General features: G+C 45.7%; 2 protein-coding genes and 4 non-coding genes across 8 annotated transcripts; 2 read left to right on the plus strand and 4 right to left on the minus strand.

The window, feature by feature from the left end:
- Nucleotides 1–8,982: 8,982 nt before the first annotated feature.
- On the minus strand, nt 8,983–10,942 carry Abt1 (activator of basal transcription 1). The gene is made up of 3 exons (XM_006993171.4): nt 10,678–10,942; nt 9,956–10,155; nt 8,983–9,804 (listed from the first exon to the last, which is right to left on the minus strand). Exons 1-3 carry the CDS (start codon nt 10,940–10,942, stop codon nt 9,442–9,444), a joined length of 828 nt encoding a protein of 275 aa, XP_006993233.1. The 3' UTR covers nt 8,983–9,441.
- On the plus strand, nt 10,941–12,811 carry LOC121829693 (uncharacterized). Of its 3 annotated transcripts, XM_076573016.1 has the most exons (3): nt 10,941–11,119; nt 11,902–12,047; nt 12,165–12,811. In XM_076573016.1, exons 1-3 carry the CDS (start codon nt 10,941–10,943, stop codon nt 12,212–12,214), a joined length of 375 nt encoding a protein of 124 aa, XP_076429131.1. In that variant the 3' UTR covers nt 12,215–12,811. The 3 variants fall into 3 exon arrangements, 1 of the variants encoding a protein (XP_076429131.1); XR_013051516.1 differs by lacking the exon at nt 11,902–12,047 and having other exon boundaries at nt 10,988–11,119; XR_013051515.1 differs by lacking the exons at nt 10,941–11,119; nt 11,902–12,047 and adding an exon at nt 11,351–11,638.
- Nucleotides 12,812–12,906: 95 nt separating this feature from the next.
- Trnay-gua (transfer RNA tyrosine (anticodon GUA)) lies at nt 12,907–12,991 on the minus strand. Its single transcript is given in 2 exon segments — nt 12,907–12,942; nt 12,955–12,991. It is a non-coding gene; the product is annotated as a tRNA-Tyr (tRNA).
- A 962-nt stretch (nt 12,992–13,953) lies between these two features.
- Nucleotides 13,954–14,038, minus strand: Trnay-gua (transfer RNA tyrosine (anticodon GUA)). Its single transcript is given in 2 exon segments — nt 13,954–13,989; nt 14,002–14,038. It is a non-coding gene; the product is annotated as a tRNA-Tyr (tRNA).
- A 1,059-nt stretch (nt 14,039–15,097) lies between these two features.
- LOC121829893 (small nucleolar RNA SNORD22) lies at nt 15,098–15,219 on the plus strand. The gene has a single exon (XR_006072947.1). It is a non-coding gene; the product is annotated as a small nucleolar RNA SNORD22 (small nucleolar RNA).
- A 924-nt stretch (nt 15,220–16,143) lies between these two features.
- On the minus strand, nt 16,144–16,241 carry Trnay-gua (transfer RNA tyrosine (anticodon GUA)). The gene is made up of 2 exons: nt 16,205–16,241; nt 16,144–16,179 (listed from the first exon to the last, which is right to left on the minus strand). It is a non-coding gene; the product is annotated as a tRNA-Tyr (tRNA).
- Nucleotides 16,242–16,266: the final 25 nt, after the last annotated feature.

Genomic DNA, 16,266 nt, shown 5'->3' on the forward strand with positions numbered 1-16,266 from the left:
TACACCCATGAAAACACAGGCAATAGATAATCCCACACCAACATTTACCAAAGAAGAGAAACATGCAACACTACCAACAACAACAACAACAAAAAAAAAAAAAAACAGGAATTAACAATCAATGGTCATTAATATCCATTAATATCAATGGTCTCAATTTGCCTATAAAAAGACACAGGCTGACAAAATGGATACGAAAACAAAATCCATCCTTTTGCTGCATATAAGAAACACATCTCAACTTTAAAGACAGACACTACCTCAGAGTAAAAGGCTGGGAAAAGACTTTCTAATCAAATGGACTTAAGAAGCAAGCTGGTATAGCTATCCTAATATCTAATAAAATAGACTTCAAACTAAAACCAATTGAAAGAGATCCGGAAGGATATTACATACTTATCACAGGGAAAATCCACCAAGATGAAGTCTCAATTCTGAACATTTATGCCCCAAATACAAGGTCACCCACATTTGTAAAAGAAACATTACCGAAGCTTAAATCGCACATCAAACCCTACACACTAGTAGTGGGAGATCTCAACACCCCACTCTCATCACTGAATAGATCTGCCTGTCTGAAACTTAACAGAGAAATAAGGGACCTAACAGAAGTTATGCCTCAAATGGACTTAATAGATATCTACAGAACTTCCACCCTAACACAAAAGAATATGCATTCTTCTCAGCACCCCATGGAACCTTCTCTAAAATTGACCACATGTTTGGTCACAAAGCAAATCTCAACAGATACAAAAAAAATTGGAATAACCTCCTGTATTTTATCAGACCACCATGGCTTAAAGTTAGATTTCAACAACAACAAAAATTACAGAAAGCCTACAATCTCATGGAAACTGAATAATGCCCAAATGAATCACCAAGGGGTCAAGGAAGAAATAATGAACAAACTAAAGATTTCCTAGAATTCAATGAAAATGAAAGCATAACATATCCAAACTTATGGGACACTATGACATCAGTGCGAAGAAAAAAATTCATAGCACTAAATGCCCACATAAAGAAGATGGAGAAATCTCACACTAGTGACTTAACAGCATACCTGAAAGCTCTAGAACAAAAAGAAGCAAACTCACCCAGAAGAAATTGACGCTAAGAAATAATCAAATTGAGGGCTGAAATCAATGAAATAGAAACAAAGAGAAATATACAAAGAATCAATGAAACAGAGTTGGTTCTTTGAAAAAAATCAACAAGATAGACAAGCCCTTATCCAAATTAACCAAAAGGCAGAGAGAGAGAGCATCCCAATCAACAAAATCAGAAATGAAAAAGAGACATAACAACAGACAATGAGGAAATCCAGAGAATCATCAGGTCATACTTCAAAACCCTGTACTCCACAAAATTGGAAAATCTGAAAGAAATGGACAATTTTCTAGAAAGGTACCACATAACAAAGTTAAATCAAGACCAGATAAACTATTTAAATAGACCAATAACCCCTAAGGAAATAGAAACAGCCATTAAAAGTCTCCCAACCAAAGAAAAAAGCCCAGGTCCAGATGATTTCAGTGCAGAATTCTACCAGATTTTCAAAGAAGAGCTAATTCCAAAACTCTTCAAATTGTTCCACACAACAGAAACAGAAGGAACATTACCAAACTCTTTTTATGAGGCTACAGTTACCCTGATACCCAAACCACACTAAGATGCAACAAAGAAAGAGAATTACAGACCAATCTCCCTCATGAACATTAATGCAAAAATACTCAATAAAATATTGGCAAACTGAAACCAAGATCACATTAAAAAAAATTATCCATCAAGTAGGCTTCATCCCAGGGATGCAAGAATGGTTCAACATACAAAAATCTGTCAGTGTAATGCACCATATAAACAAACTGAAAGAAAAAACCCACATGATCATCTCATTAGATGCTGAAAAAGCCTTTGACAAAATCCAATACCCCTTCATGATAAAGGTCCTAGAGAGATTAGGAATACAAGGAACATACCTAAACATAAGGCAATTTACAGCAAGCTGACAGCCAACATCAAATTAAATGGAGAGAAACTCAAAGCAATTCCACTAAAATCAGGAACAAGGCAAGGCTGTCCACTCTCCCCATATTTATTCAATATAGTACTTGAAGTTCTAGCTAGAGCAATAAGACAACAAAAGGAGATCAAAGGGATACAAGTTTGAAAGGAAGAGGTCAAACTTTCACTATTTGCAGACGATATTATAGTGTACATAAGTGACCCCAAAAAGTCTACCAGGGAACTCCTACAGCTGATAAACACCTTTAGTAATGTGATGGGATGCAAGATTAACTCAAAAAATCAGTAGCCCTCCTATATACAAATGATAAAAGGGCTGAGAAAGAAATCAGAGAAACATCACAATAGCCACAAATAATATAAAATACCTTGGGGTAACTCTGACTAAGCAAGTGAAGGACCTGTATGACAAGAACTTTAATTCTCTGAAGAAAGAAATTGAAGATGTCAGAAAATGGAAAGATCTCCCATGTTCATGGATAGGTAGGATTAACATAGTAAAAATGGCAATCTTACCAAAAGCAATCTACAGATTCAATGCAATCCCCATCAAAATCCCAACACAATTCTTCACAGACTTGGAAAGAACAATACTCAACCTCATATGGGAAAAAAAAATCACAATAGCTAAAAGAATCTTGTACAATGAAGCAACCTCTGGAGGCATCATGATCCCTGACTTCAAGCTCTACTATAGAGCTACAGTAATAAAAACAGGTTGGTACTGGCATAAAAACTGACATGTGGACCAATGGAATCTAATTGAAGACCCTGACATTAATCTGCACTTGTATGAACACCTGATATTTTACTATGAAGCCAAAACTGTACAATGGAAAAAAAAGAAAGCATCTTGAACAAATGGTGCTGGCACAACTGGATGTCAAAATGTAGAAGACTGCAAATAGATCCATATCTGTCACCATGCACAAAACTCAAGTCAAATGGATCAAAGACATAAATCCAGTTACACTGAACCTGATAGAAGAGGAATTAGAGTAGTCTTGAACGCATTGGCACCAGAGATCACTTGCTAAAACAAACACCAGTAGCACAGACACTGAGAACAACAATTAATAAATAAGACCTCTTGAAACTAAGATGCTTTGTAGGACAAAGGACATGGTCAATAAGACAAACGACAGCCTACACAATGGGACTTTTCTTCACCAACCCCACATCTGACAGAGGGCTGATCTCCAGAATATATAGAGAACTCAAGAAAATAGACATCAAAATACCTAACAAATCAATTTAAAAAGATGGGCTATGAGCTAAACAGAGAATTCTCAAAAGAAGAATCTCAAATGGCTGAAAAACATTTAAGGAATTGTTCAACATCCTTATTCATCAGGGAAATGCAAATAAAAATGACTCTGAGATACCATCTTACACCTGTCAGAATGGCTAAGATTAAAAACACTGAAGACAGCTTATGTTGGAGAGGATGTGGAGCTAGGGGAACACTCCTCCACTGTTGGTGGGAGTACAAACTTGTACAACCACTTTGGTAATCAGTATGGTAATTTCTCAGAAAATTGGGAATCAATCTTCCCCAAGACCCAGCTATACCACTCTTGGGCATATACACAAGGAATGCTCAATCATACCACAAGGTCACATGCTCAACTATGTTCATAGCAGCATTATTTGTGATAGCTGCCTTTGCAACCCCAACCCCACCCCACCCCTGCTGGACCCTCGGGGTAATAAAGCTCCTTTGTGCTGAGAATTTGGTCTGGGAATGTCCTGTGGACCATGAGAGGGCCAACTTCCCTTACAATGGAGATCCTCTCAAGGCGTGGATCCCTCCCTAAGGACAAATCCAGAGAATCCTCCCAACCGTGGGAGCCCAGAGCTCAGACCTGGCACATGCAGAGTAGAGTAGGGTTCAGGACCCACAGAGCCTTGGTGGGGAGACCAAGGACAATTACAGCTCATGCTGCCAGGGACTCACATCTCAGCCCCAGTTACTGGACAGAAAAACAATCCACATCACCCCCTTGAGGCCGGAAGGTCCTCTCCCTCAGGGAGGATTACTTGCAGCTGTTGGGTAGTGTTTATGTCTGTCTGGCCAGGTGCATCCCACTTGCCTACTAAAGCCTCTCTCCGCTGGTTATGAAGCTGTGGACTGCAACAGCTGTTTATCAAAGAAAATTGAGCAGGATGAGCTGATATTTTTGTGTTCATTCTTGGAGGGGAGGTTTAAAACAGAACCAAGAGTTCTTGGATGCTCTCCTTACAAAGTGTGTGTGTGTGTGTGTGTGTGTGTGTGTGTGTGTGTGTGTGTGTGTGTGTGTATGTTGGGGGTGCGTGTATAGGAGATGCTGCTGGTGGGTCAGTGATGGTTTCTTATCTTTTCCTTCAGAAATCTTTTGCACTTCTCCGCAGACCTTCTCAGTGTGTGCTGGCCTAATGTAAGTTATAACTGAGCTTTTTGAGGACCTTTTCAGAAAGAAGCTTTCTGAAGATTTTCTTGACATGGGTGGATTATAACGATTAGAACCAACGTCCCAACTTACTGTCAAAAAGGGACCGCTTTAAACTAGGAACATGTTCATGGCAGGCAAGTGCTCTCAACTGGCCACATCCGGGCCATAACAAGAATATTTTGGTCCACAGCCAGGGCCGCTGTCTATTGCTCCACCATCCTTTCTTGGGTCCTTCTTGGAGCTTCAACCAACATTCTTGGAACCTTCTGGGAACTGGTCCTTACAAGACTCCTGCACTTACTCAGTGATCCACTTTCTTAAGGTTGACATCTGCTGCTCTTCCTGACATTTGTCTACCCTCCAGCCTCTCAGCTTAGTAGATGTAAACAGTCTTTTGTTTTTAACTCCTTTACATATATTTATTAGGAGGCTGGGGACGAGTGAGTGGCAGCTCTCCTGTGTGGGAAATCCGGACAAATGAGGGAATTGGTTCTCTCCTCCCACGTGGATTCCAAAGAACAAACTCAGGTCATCAGGCTTGGCAGCAAGTACTTTTACTGCTGAGTTCTCTCACTGGTCCCAGATCACCGCTCTTGAAGCCCCATTTTCTGACAGATTCAAATCCCTAACCTCACTAGGAGGGAGGAACCTGGAAACAGTATATCAGAGATTTTAGGGGTCTGGTTTCCAAACAGGAACCCAGGAGTCTGAATGATCTGCCTGTTATCTCAACACTTTCAGGTGAAGCAGGATTGAGAATTCAGGACCATCCTGGTCTACCTAGGCAGGCCCAAGCCAGCGAGGACTATGTAGTGGGGCCCTATCTCTAAGTAAGGAAATAACAGAAAAACTCATTGGGTTGGGTTCCTGCCTGTCCTTCTAGGGAGGGCAGCAAATGCTCCAACTGTGATGCTCCTCACATGGCTTGCTCAGCTGTCCCCGCCCCCCTTTTCCTGGCTCATTCCTTGATGCAACACTCCCGGTGTCTACAGTAACTGACTCAGACTGGAGCAAACATGTCATCATCAGGAAAAAGGGTTAACTCACGATCTAGGTAGCTCACAGCCATGTGACCTTATGCTATCCCAAGCCAGGTGTTTAAATGAAGAAAGAACAGTGGTGACTACACACTACAGTGATTTGTTTGTTTGTTTGTTTGTTTGTTTTGAGAGAGGGTTTGCCTGTGTAGCTTTGGAGCATGACCTAGAACTCACTGTGTAGACCAGACTGGCCTCGAACTCACAGAGATCCACCCGCCTCTGCCTCCTAAGTGCTGGGATTAAAGGCGTGCGCCACCACCGCCCAGCTACAGTGATGTTTTCATTTCTCGAGTAAGGCTTTGCTCTTCTCTCTGCTTAGCCTGCTGCCTGACAATTTCCATTTTGACTTTTTAACCTTTAGAATTTTCTTTCCATTCTCAGTGGCTGTTTATCTTTGGGGGTAGAGTGAGTGCTGGGCCTGTGGCAATTAAGAATAAAGATCTCTGTGAGTTCAAGGTCAGCCTGGTCTACAGATGGAGCTCCAGGACAGCCAGGGCTACACAGAAAAACCCTGTCTTGAAAAAGAAAAAAAAAAAAAAAACAATTAAAAAAAAAAAAAAACCAGAATAACGATATTGACAGTCAAGCAGGACTGGGCTCCAGTCAATAGATAAACAGTCCTCAATGGAAGGCCAGAACATCTGGAATATGGGGGTGGGAGATCTTACTGACTTTCGGCACACAGACTGCCTGTCACTGACTTGAATTTCTCATCAGGTAGTGGTCAGAGGAACTGGGACATAAACTTCCCATGCTGAGTTATGAGAGCGCCAGCCTAGGAGCTTTCAGCAGCAAATGGCTTAAACAGAGTGGATATATTATCACAGCCCACACACCTGGAGAAGAAACGACAGAGGTTACTTCAGGGTCTCCTCATGTCCTTGGGATCTCTGCTGCTCCTGAGGACCTGGGTTCCCAGCAGTCACAGATGTCTGCACAGGGGATCTAATGCTCTGTGCTGAGACATACATACCTGACCTGACAGACATGACAGACATGATGTCATTGGATCTCTGCCGTCATCCCCAACACAGGCCTCACACTGTGCTGTGGCCTGAAGTTCCTCTAGCCCTCACTGGCACCTGACAAAGTCCAGAGGAAAAGCAACAGACCTCCCTCACCTGCACTTCTGGAGGACAACTACATGCTGAGTGCATTTCCCTCCTGAGGTGGATCTGATTACACATCTCACCCAACTACTACCAAGAGAGACCCTAGGATTAACTAATCAAATAATATCTTGGGAGCTGTGCATGGGCAGGGAAGTTTGGAATAAAATCACTTTTTTTTGCTGGAAGGGAGAGATGGGCAGTTATGGTCACTGGTGATGATACAGTCAAGCATTGGTGCTATGCCCTTCCTCCTTCCCCAGATCAAAACGAGATGCTATTCCTTGATGCCAGAGATGGCTCCCCAGTCAAGAGCACTGATTGCCCTTCCAGAGGACCTGGGTTCCCAACATTCACATGGTGGTTCACAACTGTCAGTACCAGGGGATGTTAGGCCTTCCGTGCACAGACCTATACGAAAATTTTTTTCTTAAAGATCTGTCATGATATTGTGTTCCCCAATATACTGTGCAGCCTAATAAATTTATCTGGGGTCAGAGAACAGAACAGCATTAGACAGACATAGAGGCCAGCAAATGGTGGCACTCACACCTTTAATCCTAGCATTTCTAAGGCAGAGATCCGTCTGGATCTCTGAGTTCAAAGCCACATTGGAAACAGCCAGGCATGGTGACTCATGCCTTTAATCCCAGGAAGTGATGGCAGAAAGCAGAAAGGTGTATAAGGCTTGAAACCCAGGAACTAGGCTGGTTAAGCTTTTAGCCTTTTGAGCAGCAGTTCAGGTGAGATCCATTCAGATGAGGACTCAGAAGCTGCCAGTCTGAGGAAACAGGATCAGCTGAGGAACTGGTGAGGTGAGGTAGCTGTGGTTTGTTCTACTTCTCTGATCTTCCAGCATTCGCCCCAATACCTGGCTCCAGGTTTGTTCTTATTTAATAAGACCATTTAGAATTACATCTACAAAGATCAATTTAAGGAGCTGGAGAGATGACTCAGCAGTTATGAGCACAACTGTTCTTCAAGAGGGCCCAGGGTTCAATTCCCGGCACTCACATGGCAGTTCACCACTGTCTTTAACTCAAAAGTAAGACTAGGAAGCAACGAGCATTTTCTATTTTGGTTCTTTCTATTTCTTGTTGTTTTTTGAGACAATGTGGCCTGGCCATCCTGGAACTTACCATGTAGACTAGGTTGGCCTTTAACTCACAGAGATCTACCTGCCTCTGTCTCCCAAGTATTGGGATTAAAGGCTTGCACAAGCCCAGCTAACACTTGGTTTTCTCAATGTTTCGTTACTGTGCTCTAGGCACACAGCAGAACCACAGATTAATGTTTTCCATTAACTTTCCCTCTCTGTGCTTACCACTGCTCCTGAAGAGGCTTAAATTCGGAAAGAGTAGGTCTAAGCAGAGACCCAGGGAAAGATGTAACGCTCCCTTTTATTAGCCATGTGACTTTTTAAGACTAAGAAGTTTCTGCCACTCCTCATCACTGTCACAAGTAAATGATAGCTCTGGAATTGGTCGTTAAAACAAACATTACATGTAAAGTGCAGAACATATTATTTAGGATTTTTTTTTTTATTTAGGATTTTTATAATATCTCTCCTCACAGCAACTGAGTTAATGAATATTTATTTGTCAACCAAACTGAAACCCTAAGGAGTGAGAGATAAAGTTGGATCTTCGTTCCTGGTAACACCAGGGAAGCAAATGTCAACCATTACTGTAAAGCAGGAAGAATGCTACCCCAGCAATCAGACAATGCTTTCGCACCACAGAACCCACCTGAGGAGGGGAAGGTGGGGAAGCCAGCCTGGCATCCTGTTTGACTTGATCTCAAAGAAGAAATGGGCCTGAGCGTGTAGGGAGGGGAGGAGGAGCCAGGGAGTCAGGCCGTCAGAAGAGCAGTTTCAGAAGGTGCTGAGGAAGGTGGTCCATGTGACAGAAATACAGTGTTGGGCAGGACTGAGGCCGGGGAATGGACTGAGGAACAGTGGCTGGAAAGGCAGGTGGAATGGCCCCGGGAAGGGCTCATATGCCAGCCAAGTGTCTTTTCTCCTACATCTAGTAGTAAATACCTTTTCCACCTACGTGCTTTCTGTACATAGACCTATAATCCCAGCCACTGGGGAGGCTGAGACAGGATTTGAAGTTCTGGGCCTATCTGACCGTAGAGGTAGCTCAAGACTTACCTGAGCAACTTAAAGAATGACCTCAAGACTAGCCTGAACACTTGAGTGAGGCCCTATCTGAAAATGAAAAAGGTCTGAGGAGCATTGGTTTCATATCTGCTAGTCAGTGAGAGTCAGGGGTGGCCTAGGATCATGTCTGCACCAGGGTAACTAAGTAGCATGCTTGGCTTCAAAAGAAGTTGACACCTACTTGATGATTCCCACCTGAAAAACTAAAAGGCATATAAAAATAATTAGTTTTTATTTTCAAACAAAAATTTCAAATTGGGCCACTAACCCAATTCCTGTCAATTCTGCCCCACCACAGTGGATGAACACCACAGACCACATGGGCTTATTATTACTACTCTGGTGGAAGGCAAATCCGCTCTTTGAGACAGAAATTGTTAGGAGCCCAGAGAAAGAGGCAGGAACCAGAAGTTAAACAAAAACCAACAGGCACTTCCGGTAGCAATCATCCTGGATAGTAAGAGTCAGTTCTCAGCTGGGCACTTACAGGATTTGGTCAGAGTGGGTAAAAAGAGGCCACCAAAAAAAAAAGCCTTTTACCAGACTCTTGGTCTACGGAATAGAGAGAAAACATCCACTTAGACACTCCATTTCCGCCTGCCAGAGGCAGACCAGCAGAGGGCGGGGCTGGCAGGTAAAAGCGACTTCTTTTTCCATCAGTAGTCCTTTACTGGTTATGATTCTTCCTTGCTCTCGGCGGGCGGAGGGGCTCCAAAGATCCTGGCAAGGAGCCCCCTGTTGGATCGGGCCTGGTCCTGGGCATTCGCCAGCCGAGCTCGTTCCCGCCCTCCTGGCCGCGCTGCCTTCCGGGCTCTCAGCTCCTGCTCAGTGGGACGCTGAGCAAAGGTCCAGGAGCTATTCGGGCGAGTCGCATCCCCATCAGCTGCAAGGAAGCGCTTTCCGCGTTCTACACTTTGAAGATAGAAGTCAGTCTCTCGCTTTGCTTGGGCGACCTCTGCTCTTAGGCGCTGCCTGCGTACCTGGCGCTCAAAGGCAAGGTGTTCGCTGAGGTGGGACCAAGTGAAACGATGCAAATACTGTGGACAGGAAAACAAGAAACGGTCAGGGCGGGAAGACCAGAATGGGAGAAGAAGCTGGGAGCTGTTTAGAACTAGCAAGAGGGACAGGGTGCCTGGGCTAGGGCTGGAGGGAATAATGAAAGCGTGGCAGAGAAACCTTAGACCTCACCTTGAGGTTCCACAGGTCATAACGGAAGGGACTGCGCCTGCGGGCACCCATGGGCGTGTTATGTAGACTGGCTGCCACTCGCTTGGCTACGCGCTTGTCACGGAATTCCACCCAGCCTTCTGTATAGTCCTTGCTGTATTTAGCTGCCTTTTTTCCTCCCGCGGCCGCTGCTGCCTTCTTTTTGCGTCTCACAAAGCGGTCTGTGGGCCAAACACAACGAACATCCTGGTCAAGCATCCACTGAGACACACCTCCGTTTGGCCAGAAGTCCAAACCTGCCAGCTCGGGTGTTAGCTCACAGTTGTTCATAGAAAAGGACTATGTGTAAGGTGCAGACTCTCCTTTCTTTAACTCATTCCTCTCTTCAAATGACAACTCCCTGAACAAACAAGAGCCGCACCAACCCCCACCTCCATTTCCAGAGGCTGCGTGTCAAGAGGTGGAAGAGGCTGAAGGAGGCTAATCCTACACTGTTTCGGGGATTATTTGAAAATCAGGGGTATCTTTCAGGCCTTATTACTGCACTCTTTCCGCCCACCTTCTCCATTCTCCTTCTCCCGCCCCAGCCTTCTAAGAGACATGAATGGTACAGATTTAACAGCTAGCGGGGAGCCTGAGCCTCCCAAAAGCCAGCACCCCACGTCTCATCCGTGTACAGCCAAGGCAGTAAGTCGTGCCCACCTGCCTGCGTCGCCACCCTCTCATTTCGACGCAGGGCTTACCCTCGGCCTGGAAGAAAACGCGTCCCACTTCACCGTAGGCGCTGAGCAGGTTGCGTACGTGCAGAGGCCGGAATCGCGGCGGGACGTGTCCCAGGTACACGATACCCGGCACTACCTTCTTCTTCTTCTTCTTGCTGCTGCTGTTGCAAGCCGCTTCCTCGGGCTCCTCCTGCTCCTCCGCCGCCTCTGCATTCAGCTCTGCCTCTCCCTGCGACTCTCCCTCCATCGGCGCCTGGGGCTGCTCCACCAACTCCGCGGCCTTCATGACGGCGGATATGAGACCCACAGGAGCCGTAAGTCTGTCGCCACCCGATGACGCATATCCTACGAGCCGATCTGAGATCAGGGAGGGGACAAAGGTGGCCTATGACGTAGATCCTGTGTGCTGCTCTGCGGCGTGGGGTTGGGACCACTCCGTGAAGACCAATGAAATGATGGCGTGGTCAGTTGCGGGGGAGCGGGGCCGACCAGGCAAACGCAAATGGACAAATGGACGTTCAGAGCTAGATTCCGGCTTGGGGCGGGGCGGGGCCGGAGGGGCGGGGCCGGAGGGGCGGGGCGGGGCGGGGCCGGAGGGACGGGTAGGCGGGGCGGGGTGGGCGGGGCGAGGCGGGTGGGCGGGGCGGGGCGGGTGGGCGGGGCGGGGCGGGTGGGCGGGGCGGGGCCGGCGAGGCGGAGCCAAGCCACAGGAAGTGCGTTCCCGCAGAATGTCTCCGCTGGGCACAGCCCTGGCCCGCGGCAAACTCTCGAGGAATCGTTTTAATTTTCTGAAAAAACGTGTGTGAATGTTTTTGCCCGCCTACACCAAATGCGCGTCCTGGTGCCTCTCGCGGGGTTTCTACAGACCTTGTTGGGAGAGTTTGTGTTGTAGAGACCACACCAGTCTTTTATTCCGGGACGGTGGGGCGAATGTCGCGGAGGGGGATAACTCACCCTTTGAAAGCTTTATGAAGTTCAACTGGTAAATTTCAGCCAGAGCTTTGAAGTGTTAGTTATTTGAAGTTTCAACTGAGTTTTAAACATTTTCAAATTAAAGTTTTGAAGCAGCTTATATACATTTGCACATATAATTTTGGGATTTTAATTGGATCTGTGCTTTTAAATTTTAAATGCGCCTCTAGCGGTTCTAAGCTTAACGTTGTGACTATTTCAATCTTTCAATGTATTGCTTCTTTAAAGGCGTCTCTTTGACTGCTGTTGTGCTAGAACCTATTTCTGTTTCAGGTTGGTGAGCGAAGGGTACGGACGCGGTAGCCGCCCGCGCTCAGCTCTCTGGCCACGCTTCGGTCAGAGCCCCGCGCTGCCTGGGCACGGCCGCCAGGGGGCGCGGTCCTCCGCCAGCGGGTCGCCCGCGCTGCCAAGTGGCCAGGGTGGGACCTCTGCCCAGCGCAGTGGCAGCTGCAGCGCCTCGGGCTCCTAAGGCCAGCCGGGGAGGCTCCAGCGATGCTGCCAGAATTCGTGAACTAACCGTCCCTCCTGCTTTGCAGACGGAGCCCAGGACGACCCTGAGGATTTAAGTTTCCCTCACTGGACATAATTTCTTATCCTCCCCCGCTACGGAAATTCTAGAGGACAGAAGCCAGGACATTATTTGTAAAGCTCGGGTGCATCTGAAGGCTTCTCGTGAGTTTGTTTTGGTGCTTTCATCGACGAGAACTTTCTGTTGGTTACCGCTGCTCCTTTTCGGGTGTAGGGAGAATAGACTCCTACTTTGCATTTTTAACTGACTACCTCACCCGCAATGGTGATGCTTGAGAACACCTCATAGAGTTACTACAAAACCCACTTGTGCCGGGGGAGAGGCACATGAGGAAGATGCCACACTGTCTCCTGCGGTGTCTAAATGGCAACACTGGATGCTATTTCTCTACACTGGGTGTGCTTGGAAATACTGTTAATGAAATACTTAGATACACTAAGTGTCAAGTCAGCTGGGAGTGGTGGCAACCATGTGATCTCAGCTCTTGGGAGGTGGAGAAAGGAAGATAACTTCCACACCATACTGGGCTACAAGAGAGACCCTTTTAAATTTTAATTAATATTTTTAAAGTATGAATATAGTAAAGGATCGTGAAGACTTGACTCGCCAATAAATGAACATGCAAAATAGTGGATTAAAGCATTGTTAAAACTCCTTATTATCCTGTCTGAATTTATTCCACCCCAACTTCTATATTTGCACGTGACATTGGGAATCCAGCGCTGGTTGAGACCCTTTCAAAAGGTCATTCCTTTGAGCCGGATTTGAACCAGCGACCTAAGGATTACTATGCAAACCTACAGTCCTCCGCTCTACCAACTGAGCTATCGAAGGAAGATAGTAGTATGTTCTTTAAGGTTTATAAACTAGCTGGTGGATTTGTTGCAGTTCGACTGATTCATTTTAAAATAGATTGTAAGGAAGTGTTTTTAAGGTACTAGGATATTCTAAAAGTAATTTAGCTAGTGGTCACACACCAGGCGTTTAAGAACATGTTTGAGATGTGTGTTTTTAATGTATAAGTGTTTCACATAGATTTCCAGAAATGTTCCTAGGGATGTTCATGCTCTGACTCCTTACAGACAGGACCATCCATCCCCTTTGGTGCACTTTCCCTGCCGTGCTCCCCGGTCTCTTTAGCTCCTCCTTTCTATTACAAGAGAAATGACAATGATACCATAGACAGACAACACCATCCTGAAGCCCAACTATTGCCCATTTCACCAGAGGAACGCGTCATTCTTCCTCCCTTTTGAACAAGGAAAACTAGGTGCATGAAAGGCCTTTAACGTGGCCTACAAAAGGAGTGGAACATGCAATTTTGCACAATTGTAATGAAGCAAAAAAATGAAACATTACACATACACTCCACCTCAAACAGGAATTTTAACCATTCCATTTTCAAGTCTGCTGTCATGCTTGACTGACAAGCATCTAAGATGCCATTCAGCTTCCCGGTCCTAAGACAGAAAAATGAGTACCCTTGGGAAAAACAAGGAGCCATCCAGGGGTATTTTTATTGAATATCTGAATCATGAAAAGTTTGGATATTATAAATTATGACATGTTTGAACATCTTTCTGGTTTGTTTATTTGTAAAAGGTAACATCTTGTGACCAGGCGGTGGCACACGCCTTTAATCCCAGCACTGTGAGGCAGAGGCAGGCGGATCTCTGAGCTACAGAGTGATGATTATAAGCTTAAGCTATATATGAACTTGACTCTCCTCCATAATTCAGTGGTGGTGTTTTTATACTATCTTTGATAATTGAGTCTAAATGTCATCAAAACAGTGTTCCTTCGAGCCGGATTCGAACCAGCGACCTAAGGATATCAGCAATCACCTACAGTCCTCCGCTCTACCAACTGAGCTATCGAAGGAAGCTGTCTAGTACCTCATGATTTATGGAATAGATGGCTGTTTTGTTCTATTTTCTTAGTTTAAAAGCAAACAATCAGGAAAGTCTTTTAAGATATTAGAATATTGCTCTCATTGGACTTGTCCTACTGTGCTGTCCTGTCTCCTTAGGACCTCCTCCCTCTTTTAAAAGTGAGAGAAAATAACACAATATCATTGACATTACCATCATGAAGCGGAGCTATCGGCCCGTTCAGAGAAACGCATGATTCTCTTTTCTAAGGAATAAGGAAAGTAAGGGGGAATGCAAACGCATGAGACACGGAACTTGAGAGCCTTCTGATATGTGTTTGAGTTTGTTTTCTGCCACTGTGTTAAAATGCTATGACCAAAAGCAGCTTGGGGAGGAAAGAGTTTATTTAACTTACGCATCTTGATCACAGTCTGTTATAAGGGAAACCTGGGCAGAAACTCAAGCAGGCAGGCGGGCTCTTGGAAGCAAGAAATGAAGCAGATAACATGGAAGAATGCTGCTTACTGGCCTGCACACCATGGCTTACTCAGCTGCTTTCTTATACAGTCCAGGGCCACGTGCCCAGCAGTGGCACCACCCACAGCGGGCTGAGCCATGCACATCAACCATTAATCATGAAAATGCGCCCCCCCCCCCAGAGGCATGCCTACAGGCCAGTCTGATAGAGGTTCCCTCTTGCAGATGACCCTGGCTTGTGTGAAATAGACAGAAACAAATCAGCACTGCATGTGTTTAGGAATGGAGTGACCCATGTTACAGTGAATTGTTATGTGGAACAAATAAACAAAACATAACATGTACCTCAAACTTGATAATCTAATCATCCGTATTTAGGTATGCTGTTATACTTGGCTGGCAACCACCATGGTGCCACTCAGCTTCCTGATCCTAAGACAGAAAAGTGACTACCATGGGAGAACACAGGAAGCCATCCAGGGAAGCTTTTATTATTTGTTGAAATTTATAAATTTTAAATTTTTTTAAATTTTATGGAAATATTTCTAGTATTTTAACCATAAAAGACCATCACATTAAAATGAAAGTTCTTTCCCAGTGAAGAATTCTTGCATTTCAATTCCCGTTCTAGCCCCAGGGCTTTGTGAAGACAACCGACTGGGGCTGGCGGGAAAAGAGAAGAGTATTTGTTCCAGAAGGAATTTCCTGAGGAATTATCCCAGTTGCTGAAGAAACCGTCAAGCCTTTCTCGTCAGGTTCCTCCGCTCATCCACTGAAGTTGCCACATCTACACAGAGTGGGCTGAGCGAGTGGCTGGCGTAGGTGGCTTCTGGAGCTCCGGTGCGCGTACAGCAACATCGAGCGAGGGTTCCAGAGAGAGTTTTCGGCTAGGACGGAGACTGCACAGGAGAGGAGATGGGGAGCTGAGGGAAAGTTGTAAGGGGCTGGGGCAGCCTAGGTGCACCAGAAACCTCTGAGAAAGAAAAACCAAAACTCATACACCAACAGCAAAATCAAAAACTGCAGATATTTACGAGCCCTGCCTGGATTCTCCTGCTTCAGCCTCTCCGGATGCGGGGATTCAAAGCCTGGGTCTCCACACCCGTCACCTGTCATTTTAAGAGACTCTTGTTCAATCGTCTTCGCCCGTAGTGGGAAGGAGGAGGGAGAAGAACACGGACCTGGTCCCTCTTTTATACCCTCGGACCCCCTTTTCTCAAGCCTACCGTCCCCGGGGAGAGGATCGCACATTTTAGGTGGGCGGAATGTGTTGGGAACACACTGTGCGAAAGGGACTGACCTGATGGCTTTATCTGGGAAATAGTACAGGACGTTTTGCTTTTGGGGTATGCTTAGCATGGCCTCACAAAATTCTTTCTCTGTCGAGACGTGCTGATCCCGACCACAGCCGACCCACAGGCTGTCTCCTGTGTCCTAATTCCTGGCAAAAAGTCAGGGCGTGAGAGCAGGGAATCCATGACATCCTACACATCCAGTGGGTCTAAAGCGGAGACTAGAGTAAGGGGGAGACACTCGGTGGGGCGGGATAGGACCCTAGTTCTGTCTAAACGACATCTACACGTTAGGGGAGACGTGATTAAATTATAAATTATATCTGCATTCCCATCAAAACACTCATCCTTCGAGCCGGATTCGAACCAGCGACCTAAGGATATCCTGGGAGGATAGGCAAACTCCGCTACAGTCCTCCGCTCTACCAACTGAGCTATCGAAGGAGATATTGGGCTTTTACCTAAGTAA

Source organism: Peromyscus maniculatus, chromosome 5 (assembly GCF_049852395.1).
Source record: "Peromyscus maniculatus bairdii isolate BWxNUB_F1_BW_parent chromosome 5, HU_Pman_BW_mat_3.1, whole genome shotgun sequence".
NCBI lineage: Eukaryota > Metazoa > Chordata > Mammalia > Rodentia > Cricetidae > Peromyscus > Peromyscus maniculatus.

Bases quoted from the DNA above. Each gene is read 5' to 3' on its own strand.
- LOC121829693 (XM_076573016.1), top strand. From the start codon at position 10,941: ATGACGGCGGATATGAGACCCACAGGAGCCGTAAGTCTGTCGCCACCC. The intron at 11,120-11,901 runs GTCAGTTGCGGG...TTTCTGTTTCAG, and splicing joins ACCAATGAAATGATGGCGTG to GTTGGTGAGCGAAGGGTACG. The intron at 12,048-12,164 runs GTGGGACCTCTG...CCTGCTTTGCAG, and splicing joins CGCGCTGCCAAGTGGCCAGG to ACGGAGCCCAGGACGACCCT.
- Abt1 (XM_006993171.4), bottom strand. From the start codon at position 10,942: ATGAAGGCCGCGGAGTTGGTGGAGCAGCCCCAGGCGCCGATGGAGGGA. The intron at 10,156-10,677 runs GTAAGCCCTGCG...TTTGGCCCACAG, and splicing joins CGTTTTCTTCCAGGCCGAGG to ACCGCTTTGTGAGACGCAAA. The intron at 9,805-9,955 runs GTGAGGTCTAAG...TCCTGTCCACAG, and splicing joins ATGACCTGTGGAACCTCAAG to TATTTGCATCGTTTCACTTG.